The sequence below is a fragment of the Hydra vulgaris genome, chromosome 02 (assembly GCF_038396675.1).
Source record: "Hydra vulgaris chromosome 02, alternate assembly HydraT2T_AEP".
In the NCBI taxonomy this organism is placed as follows: domain Eukaryota; kingdom Metazoa; phylum Cnidaria; class Hydrozoa; order Anthoathecata; family Hydridae; genus Hydra; species Hydra vulgaris.
Window position 1 is genome coordinate 29,318,849 of NC_088921.1, and position 11,152 is coordinate 29,330,000.

At 26.2% G+C, this 11,152-nt stretch overlaps 1 protein-coding gene across 1 annotated transcript in view; it reads left to right on the top strand.

The window, feature by feature from the left end:
* The first annotated feature begins 1,454 nt into the window (after positions 1-1,454).
* LOC100214140 (mitochondrial adenyl nucleotide antiporter SLC25A24) overlaps positions 1,455-11,152 on the top strand; it is a 32,097-nt gene continuing 22,399 nt past the window's right edge. Inside the window, exons 1-4 of the mRNA XM_065790518.1 lie at positions 1,455-2,645; positions 4,394-4,520; positions 4,849-4,936; positions 9,291-9,405. Of these exons, the coding sequence (XP_065646590.1) occupies positions 2,472-2,645; positions 4,394-4,520; positions 4,849-4,936; positions 9,291-9,405 (504 nt within the window). The 5' untranslated portion in view covers positions 1,455-2,471. The remainder of the gene's footprint in view (positions 2,646-4,393; positions 4,521-4,848; positions 4,937-9,290; positions 9,406-11,152) is intronic.

Consider the following 11,152-nt stretch of genomic DNA (forward strand, 5'->3'; position numbering starts at 1 on the left):
TATCGTTCTTTTTCTTTTTTATATATTATATTAAAGTTGAAATGAAAAAAAGTTTACATGGTTATCATTTAAAAAAATACTTCTTATATTGTCTAAAAGTGAACTAAGATTCTCTATGTGTACTAATCGTTTTTTATTAATTTAAATATATTTGTTATAATAATGATCAATTTATTTGTTTTATCTATTAACTACGTCCGCTGTCGCAAATGTCGCTGTATGAAAAAAAAAAAGAGAGGGGGAGGGGAAGGTAATATATATATATATATATATATATATATATATATATATATATATATATATATATATATATATATATATATATATATATATATATATATAATACAATAAAAATACAACTAAAAATTGTAACAGATGTTTAAAAAAAAAAAAAAAAGAATCGGTAATGTTAAATGGAACTAGATTGAAGGTGTCATTTTTACTTGGTTCACTTGTTAATTAACAGTGGGTTTTTTTCACTCTATGTACATGCTTTCTTTGAGCTTTAATATAAATTTGTTGGAGGCCGAATCCAAAACTAAAAAATTAGCATGATTAAAACTAATAAAACAGCTTTCATTTGAATGAATATATTTGTGCGAGTTTTTATCCTTTTTAAAGTATTTAAAACCCACTGTTAATAAGCAAGTGAATCATGTAAAAATGACACTTTTAATCTAATTCCTTCTAATATTACCAATTCTTTTATCGTTTTTTAAAACGTTTGTAAAAATTTTCAATTACGTTTTTATTGATTTTTAATTATTTTCTAACAAAAATATAAAGGTTCTTATATTAGTCTCATATTTGGCGGGGGGGGGGGGATAGATGTCATAATGCCAATATTTATACTTTTTTTTTATTATTCCGTCACTTGCAGGACTTGATGGGGTTTAAATCCGCCTCTGTATTACCAATATAGTTATTAAAATTAACTTTCACATCAAATATGACATTAAAAAGTAAAAACTTTAATTCAGTTTTTGTAAAGAATTTTATAACACACATTTTATTATAAGTTTTAGGGTCCATTTCAAGTGACACAATAGCGTTTTTAATTGATAAGAATAGAAATTAAACAAAATTTATTTAATTTTTATCTAAAGCTTGGCTTCCAATAGTTTTAGGAATGTTGTACAACTTCGTAACATTTTTAAGTGGAGGTTGCAAAACTTAACGTTGGTTGTACAAGATTAAACCAAATTTCTAAAGTTCTTATATTGCTTTAGGCATATCGTTAATGAAGGAAAAACATAAACCCCTTAAACATTTATCGACGGTTCTGAGTGACAAGACTAGGTCTTCATTAAGTCAACTTGAAAATATATTATTAATATATTACCCAAAAAAAACACTTGATCTATTAAGATATTTTAATGCGCTGTTTCTAAGTAACAAAAGCCGGTTTTTACATACCATATTCCAAAACAACTACTTTTGAATGGATAGTTTTCGTCTATTATCTGGCCATACTGACTCACATTTTAAATTTTGTATATTCGAAGTGATTTTTTGTTCCCTTTGACAAAAAAATCATCAGTCGTTTGAAGTTTTCCCGAAAATACTTACTTGTGTAAAGATGTAGAAAGTTAAAAGAAAATGTGATTTACTTTGCTCAAGAGAGTTACCATTTTCAAATCACTTCTTGCAATATATTTATCATTTTACAATTCCCTGCTACTTAAAACAATTAATACCAGATCGATGTTGACTACCAATGGAACGATGGATCCAGTTATCATGACGTTAAGAGCTTTTTATGACACAAGTGTTGTTTGGAGTCAGATCGACTTCATATATGCTGATATAACTACCCCGAAAATCAACATCCTTGAATCCATGCGCATGTTGACACGTGGTTTAATTGATGAAAACCTTGCAGTTGATGATTATGCAAACATAAATGTGAGATTTGTACAAGTGAAGCAAATGATACTAAAGATCGAATAATTCTGAGTTCCATGTAATTAAAGACTGTATTGTTGAAAAAGTGAAGACGAGGAGGTAGAGAAATAGTCAAACGATGTGCCTCCAGAAAATTATTTTACGTGCAATAGATCTGTAATTTATGAACGATGGTCTCTTTTTGACAACAGTTAAAACGAAATCAGACAACCATTGAGTCTTAAATGGAAGAGATTTGATAAACAAAAGAACACAAAAATGTACAACTTTTTTTTCAAAAACTGTAAGAACTTGTTATTTCACATATTCGAAGTATATTTTTATTCCCCGCGAAGGTTCAAATAACCGGGATTCTCCTGTATTTGAGCAATTTTCTTACAGAACTGAAGTTGAAAAAAAAAACCATTCTTTTTTAAAAAAAAACAACAACAGACCTTTAGTAGAACAGTCTGTGTATGGACTATATGGACTATGGACATATGGAAACCAAGCTTTAGGAAATCATCTCGTAAAATTTAACGATTAATACAAATTTTGATTGTTACGCTGTTTGTATCCACAACAAAATGGCTGTTGAAAATTTTGTGGAGGAAATAAGCGACATTTATAACATAGATAAGAATGAAGTTTATGAACTATTCCGCGAACTTGATGAAAATGGTGATGGTCGTATTGATGTTCATGAGCTATCTAAGGGCTTAAAGAGGCTTGGTGTTCTTTATGTTCCAGAACATGCTCAGGTATCAAGAATATATATATTTTTTTGCAGAATATGATTAATCAATATATTTTCCAAAAAATGTTGAATCAAATACATTTATTTTATTCTAAAAAGACTATTGTTTATGAAGAATTAATGATAAGTATGAGTGAGTATACATCAGTAATTATTGTAATAATAAAATTGTTATTGGTACTATAAATAAATAAGTATACTAACAATATCATTTAATGTTGTTGCTAGTATTCTTATTTTTGTTTTTTATTTTGTTAAATTAAAACTATTTTTAGTTCTTTCATTGATATGTTTTAGGTGCAACATCTTGTAATTTTTTATATTAATTGTTAATTTTTTTAATGTTAATTACTTTAAGAGTTAAAGAGTTCCAAAATACTAAAAATCCTAAATATTAAATCCTGAAGGAATCAAAAAATTGTTGGATTTAAATTATTTAGATTTTTTAAATTATATAAAAAAATGTAATAAATTTTATATAAAATTGCTGCTAAAAAATTTAACTAATAAAAGTTATTTATTCTATCAGCATAATATTTTTAATTTATTACTCGTCATTTTTTAACAATAAAAAAAATAATTTTTATTTGCAAAACTATAAATATATATTCAAGAAATAAAACAAAGTAAAATAACAGCATATTTTTATTCATTTAATAATAAACAAAACATGGTTGTGTCAAAAGTCCAAAAAGTAATTACATTATGTATTTTTTAAACTGGAACCCAAATAAACATTCAGTAATATTACATGTAGCATTTCTACATTGTTTTGAATTAATTATTCAATTAAACTAGTTTTTCAGTAATTTAGTCAACAGTTTTGTAACTTGGATATAAAATTAGTTGAAAATAAAACAACTTTTTTATGTTTTTTCAAAGTGTTGTTTTCCAGATTTTTGGTAACTTTGCATAAAACATGTAAAACAAAATTTATAAATTGATTGCTATTTTATTATAAACTAAAAAAAAAATCAATCAGATATTTGCAATTGCATAATAGTTAAAGAAAGTTGTGACCTGAAATATGGTACAAAAAAATTCTGTTTTAAGTATTTTTTTACTATCTTTATTGTTTTTTTGTTTTTTGTTTTTTTGCTTTTAATTTTCCTGTATCACTTTCCCAAGCTTGCAGAGGCTACTAAAGTTAAGGAAGCTACAGTTTTTAAAAAATATAGTTACAACCCTCTCTCAAGCTGTCAACTCCAAAAGAAGGCAAGACAAATAAGGGCGCTGGGTGTAGAAACAAGTTAAGCACTGTACCAATCAGATTTGTGGTAGAGATTGAACTCAGAGAATATATATGTAAAGAAAAGCGCCAATATTATTGAAGTTTTTTTTTTTCTTTTCTTTTTGTAATTCACCTCCTTAAGGCCAAGGAAGCCACTACAGATAAAAGGGCTACTTGTGGTTATAACCCTCTCTCAACTTTATAACTCTGAAACACCAACCTTAACCAATAAGGCTGCTTCGCGGAGAAACAAGTTGAGTGCGGTACTACCAAGGACTTGGTGGGAATCGAACTCGGAACCTCTCACTTATGAAGTGAGCACTCTACCGCTACACCACTACGCATTTTTTAAACTAGTAAAAATGATTTGTCGAAACCTGCTGTATATGATATATATTGATACAATATTTTGTTGAATTTGATCAAAGATTGAAATATTGTTTCATCCTTAATTAATATAATAGGAAATTTACAAAATATATTTCAAAATAATAATACAATTTTTGCATATTTTTCTTTAGAAAATAATTGACAGTGGTGACGTTTCAAGCGACAATCAATTGTCGCTTGAAGAATTCTTGAACTACTATCAAGAACACGAACATAAATTGTGGTTGATATTTAAAAGTATTGACTCAAATAATTCTGGTAATAATTATATCTATCTAATTCCAAATGATTATGTATTTATCTTAATATTTGTTTATTTTGTATTACAGTAAAGTAAGCTAAGTAAGTTGTGCCAAGATAGGTACAATAAATCATTTAAATTTATTGTGCATCATATGTAAACTGGTCTGCACTCTACATAGAGTAACTGGGATGTTTAATCATTGAAAAGTTCAATATATACCAAATTATAATAATTTCAAAAATAATGTATAGTTTTTGAATCTATTTTGGTACACACATTATCTTTATTGTTTTAATAGTATTTATTTAGAAGTTATTTATATATTGTATTTTTTTTATTTAGGTACTGTTTCACGTGATGAGTTAGAAAATGCTCTACGTAAATTAGGTGTTAACGTCGAAAGCAAACAAGTTAATGTTCTCTTTAACAAGTAAGGAAAATTTAAAGTATATTTTTTACTAGATTTAAAAAAAACAAAAAAACAATAGCTGTTTTTTTGTTAATTTAAATTTTCTTCTTTTTTTGATTTTTTGATTCTTGGTACACAATGGCACAAAAACCCACCTTCAATTTGTTGTTATTGCATTTTGATGATGCTACAATTTCGTTATATTCATATTTTACAATTGTTTTTAAAACATTTATATAATATTTATATATTTATATATATTTATATATATTTATATATATATTTATATTATATAATAAAGTATTATGTTATCTTGTGTTACTTTACGTTATGAAAATAGGTTATATTATTTCTTAGTTGCTATAACAACACCTTTTGCTATTTTAACTCTGTTTTCTTTTTAATTGAGTTAAAATAGAGTTTAAATGACAACCATAATAATTACTAAGAAAAAATATAGTAAAATAATTAGAGTTTGAGTCAAAGAAAGTTTAATTATATAGGATGCAATTGCAATAAACAAGTTATTAAGTTATAAAGTTATTAAATACATAGCATTTGTAATCAATTTATCACTGTCCTGTACAGCTGTTCTGAAAATTTGTTTTGAAAAGATTACTAAACTGCATTATTGATAATTTTGAAATTTCTTGTGATTTTTGGGAGTAATAGTGGTTGACAGAAAACTTAAAAGACTAAAATGGTAGAATTTAGAAAAGAAGTAAGATAAATTATAACTAGATAAATAAAAGTCTTTTGAAAATTCAAAAGAAAAATTCAGTAGTTAAAAAAAATGATAAGCCCAATGAAGAGATTTATTAGAAGAAATCCAGTAGTTAAAAAAATGATGAGCTCAATTAAAAGATTCATTAAAAGAAATTCAGTAGTTAAAAAAAATGGTGAGCCCAATAAGGAGATTTTTTAACAGCTACCAAGGCAACAGTATAATAAGTATTGAAATTCGATTGTTGTAGTTGTTAGACTCAAGATGAGATTTCAAAAATTGTTAATTAAAAACTCAATCACCTTGCCAGATCTTAATAGTAAGAAGAGTGATCTCCAGAGTGTTAAAAAATTAAAACAACAAATGCCACTTTCCAGCAGGCAGAAAAACAAGATTCAGTTAAGCACTTGTTAAATAATTTAGAGAGTATTAAATAGAAAGTTCTAGAGAACACTTTTGTAAGACTTTGATTCAAATGTTGTGTGGACTAGAAACTGTGAGGAGTTTTAGTGCAAAATAACTTTAACATTAGAAGCCATGATGATTTGTATGTCTAATAATGGATTAACCTGTTTCGCTAGAATAAGATAAAAAGTTGGTTATTAGATTCATAAATTAAAGGAAAAGTCACATAATATAAATATAATATAAAAAAGATATGTAAATTTAAAAATTACCCAGACAATTGTTAAAAACGTTTGCTTTAATAAAATCTAAAAACAGAAAATAACAGGGGAAGTTTGTGTACCTTCTCATTCATTAACAGGGGAAGTTTGTGTACCTTCTCATTCAATAACAGGGGAAGTTTGTGTACCTTCTTATTCAATAACAGGGGAAGTTTGTGTACCTTCTCATTCAATAACAGGGGAAGTTTGTGTACCTTCTCATTCAATAACAGGGGAAATTTGTGTACCTTCTCATTCAATAACAGGGGAAGTTTGTGTACCTTCTCATTCAAGGGATCAGTTATAAAAATATTTATTTTTTAGTATTATTTTGATAAAATAAATTTTTGCAGTCGGTATCTTAGACTGTTTTACAATCTTAGAGGAAATACTTTTCTATAAGTTTTTGTATATTATATTGTTTGTTACTTAAGTACTAAATGTGATTTTCATTAAGTTGCCTTTCAATTAGGGTTTGTTAATAGATGGCGTTTTTCGTAAAGCTATCATTTCTTGTACTTAGGGCCATATAGTTTGCTTGTATCTAGGGCTATATGTGCGTAAAGAATTTGCTTGACAACTAGGTAGATTGCTGAATTTTGACTAGTAATATAATTAGATAATTTATTATTATTAGGTAATTTTTTTTCCCTTGCGGTTGTTTTGGGACTACCATTTTACCTGTAGACTTATTTGTCAATTTTGCTCAGAACTATCAGTCAATTTTATTTATTTATTCAAGAGTTGCAATTAAGAAACACTAGATAAATTTGTTGAAAACAATCTAAGAATTTAATAAATTATTAATCAAATTTATGTGTCTATCTTAGTTGTCTATTTATTATGGATTTAAACCTAATTTTCAGAGAGTGGCCCTAGGTACAATAGCTAGTGGCCCTATGTACAATTAAAAAAAAGCTTATTGTACCTAGGGCCACTATTATTTAAACCCTTCTACATGACGGGTTTTTATTGTTTAAGTCAACAAAATACTTTTAACAATATTTACTTATACTAAAACAAAGTTATTAGTATATAGATGTGATCATATCAGTTTCAGCATTTTTAGACAAGTCTAAAAATGGTGAAACTGATATGGGAACTGGAATTTGGGCATTGAAAAAATGCAGCCCTAGTCACATGAACTTCCCCTATATTTGTTTTTGGATTGAGTGAAAAATTATAAAAATAAATTTGATTGGCTGGTTGTCAATGAAAACAAAATACTGTGTTTTAGATGTAGCTACTAAGTAACACTTAAAAGTTTTATTTCATTTTTTATTTTGTCAAAGTGTCTAATGGTGTTATAAATTGAAGTATTTTATAAACTGAAATGCAAGTGAACGTTTACCAACTGTAACCACCAACTGTAAATTTAAAAAAGGAAAACCCAAGCTTGTGTGTAATTTATAACATTTAAAAAAGCCTCTACATTAAACACGCAGATTCATTAATCAAAACAGTTATTTTTAAAACACAATAAAAACTATACAAAATTGTAACCTTAATAATAGGCTTAGCATTAGAAACAAAAGGCCGGGTGAATAAAAAAAAGCAATTGCTTTTACTCAGTAATTGTTCAGCTTTACATGAAAAAAAACTTTAGAAAGTTTGCTCAAATTTTTGTTCACGTAGAACTGAGCAAATACTCAGCATTTTTGGCGTAAATTCCTTAACTTTACATAAATAAAAATTTGAGTGATTTTCCTCAAATTTTTATTCACGTAAAACTGAACAATTACTCCAAAAATGCTTAGTAAAAGCAATTGCTTTTTTTTTATTCATCTGGCCTAAGATAGCAAAGTAACAAAACAGTAAAAATATTTTTGATAAAAAGTTTATTTTGGTAAGTTTAATTAATCCAAAATTTATTTTCTAATGTTCATTTATGAAATAAATACAACTCGGCTCTTTAAGATCATTTTAAAAATTTTCCAAAAGTCATTATAACCTAACCTTCTAAGATCAAATATAAGATTTGGAAGTTTAAAAAAACTTCAGTTTTTTCAAACTTCCAAATCTTATATTATAATGGACCTCAGTGTCATTCAATACCTTTTTGCATCAACTTCTTGCAAGTATAAAAAGACATTTATAAGACAATTATAAGCTCTTATAAAGGTTATTTCTATGAGTAAGATGAAAAAAAAAAAGATTAAATTAGAAATAGCAACATAGCATCTGCACAAGAAGCAGAAAACCAGCATAGAGTGATGCTTGACTTAAAACAGGCAAGAAGTAATAGAAATTTTTATGCCTGTCTGAATTCAAAAGGTTATTTAGGAGAAGCAGTTTTCAGCAGAATGATAAAAGACATCAACCCAAGTATCATAACAAGCTAAAATCACAAAAGGAGTCAGCTATAAGATAGTAGTAAGAAGTGATAATAAAATAGAATAAAAAACTCACCACAAGCTAAAGTCACAGGCAAGACACAAATCAAGGAGTGAAGGTAAACCTACAAGGAAAAACCCACAAATGAAGTTGTGAAGTTTAGCAATCATCATCTTAGGCAGGAAACAATGTATTATTTACAACAGCTTATTAGATAAATAAATGGTGCTAGGCTGATCAAACTGAATTTTTTCACATTACTAAATTATTTGCCTAGGAGGTTTTTAAGACAGTAGTTAGATGCTGTTAATACTGCCCTGGATGAGTATATAGATACTATATCTAGTTTTTGTTCCATCAAGAACCCCAAAACAAAGGGGTTTTAATTCAGAGTTAACTTCTCTTAATCTTTATAGGTTCTCCTAGGCTTACATAAGTACATAATTTACTTTTATGAGAAAAAAATTCAAAAAGTCTAGTTGTTGCTTGAAGAAAGTTTTTACATTTTATTATAAATTCAGTTTTAAATTTTTAATTAAGATAAGTTTATAAATAAATTTGTAGCTAATAAATATATATTGATAAGAAAATATGAAATTATGAGTTTTAAAACTTTTTGTAATTTTTATTTAATTTAAAATGTTTTCTTTAGAATGGATGCAAATGGCTCGTTGCAAATTGATTGGAACCAATGGAAAAAGTTTCACTTTTTGAACCCAGATACAAAGGATATAAAAGATATGGTTAAGTTCTGGAGACATTCAGGTGTAAGTTACATCTTTCATATGCAAATGCTTTATTTTTATAAAAGTTGTTCAAAACAACAAAACAACACAACAACAAGAATCAACAATTTTAGATAATACTTGCATGATCATATATTTTTATATATTATTATATATTGTAGTCACAAAATTTTATTTATTGTTTAATTTTTTTTACAAAAAATGTTGTTGATAAATATTACAGTTGTGATGTTGTGAAATATTGTTTTTTTATTAAATTGTTTATGGACGTGAAGTTTAATGGCAGTTATTTTAACTTTACTTTTATAAAAAGTTTTTCAAAGAAGTTTGTAACCTTTGCTAAACTTTTTTCATTGCTTTTTATTTAAATGTAGTTAAGGAATTAATTTATGAGTAATTAATTAATTATTATCTTTTAGTAATGAATAATTATGAGTAATTATTTTTAGTAATTAGTATGAGGCTTATCTTTTTAGTTTATAAATAAATTAGTCTAATAGTTTGTAATATGAACCATGCTAACATAATATAATCAGTGCTGGACTAAAGAACTTTATTTAAACCTAGTTATTGCTTAGCTTATGATAGTGTGGTAGAAAACATGTATTTTTTAGAAGTCTACAAAGTCAAAGATAAAGTAAGTTTTATGCTTGATTTTTTTTTTCCAATAATTTTTTTCAGTTTTTACTACTTTACAGTTTAAAAATAGCTTTATAAAACAGTTGTTTATGTAGCTTAACATTAGAAGATCTGATGCATACTAATTATCCCTAGTATTAGCCAGCAAGTTAATCTATTAAGCTATCTTTTCTGTTGATGTTTACATTAATGTTGAGTTACACATAAAATGCTTACAGGTGTAATTAGAAAAAGTATTTTTTAAAAGGGTGGTTTTGCTCAATCCATTTTTGAGAAAGTAAACTCTTTATATCTTTTTCTAATAAATATACAGGACTTTTGTAATATATTTCTAAAATATGCATGCAAGATTAACATCTTAGTGCACTTTGATAATTTGTATAACTTTTTGTTTGTTAAAAAATGTTTGAAATTTCAAACACTTCGCCCTTTTAAAAAAAAATTGAAATTTTTAGGAAGGAAAATAATTTAAAACCCTTATAGAACCACAGCTTTATAACTTTAAAAAAATAATAAAACATGTAAGAAATCAATATAAGCAAAAACTTCAGCCCTTTTAAAAAACACTGATTCAATTAGAATTAGAACAAGTATAATTTTTTATGATTTAATTTTATCTTTTAGACGAGACACACATTTTATACATAATACAATACAGAATTTTCTTTCAGTGTTTGAGTAACAATTAAGGAATGTATAAAAATTAAATTGAAACTTTTTTTATAATTGTTTTACAATGTATATTTTAATTCTTGTATTTCTTGTAATAGTTATATCTTATTTTTAGAAATTCTAGTTATGTATTAAATGTATTTTTAATAAAGTTTTGTATAAAACAATTAAATTTGTTTCAAAGAGTGTTTCAATTAAGTTTAAGGTATAGTGATGTCAATAAAAAAGTTTGAGGTTTTTTTCACACCACTGTGTAAAAAAAAGTGGCAGTGCACTAGGATTGAGAGTGTTTCTGCACACTGCATGCGAAGTACTTATAAGCAATGTTTTGTTAAATATTATGTAAGCGCTTTTTGCTTTAGATTTTATGGGATAAACATTTTTTGACTTCTTAACACAGTATATATATATAAAATATTCCATTATTTATTCAGTACTAATGACTTTTTTTTTGTCA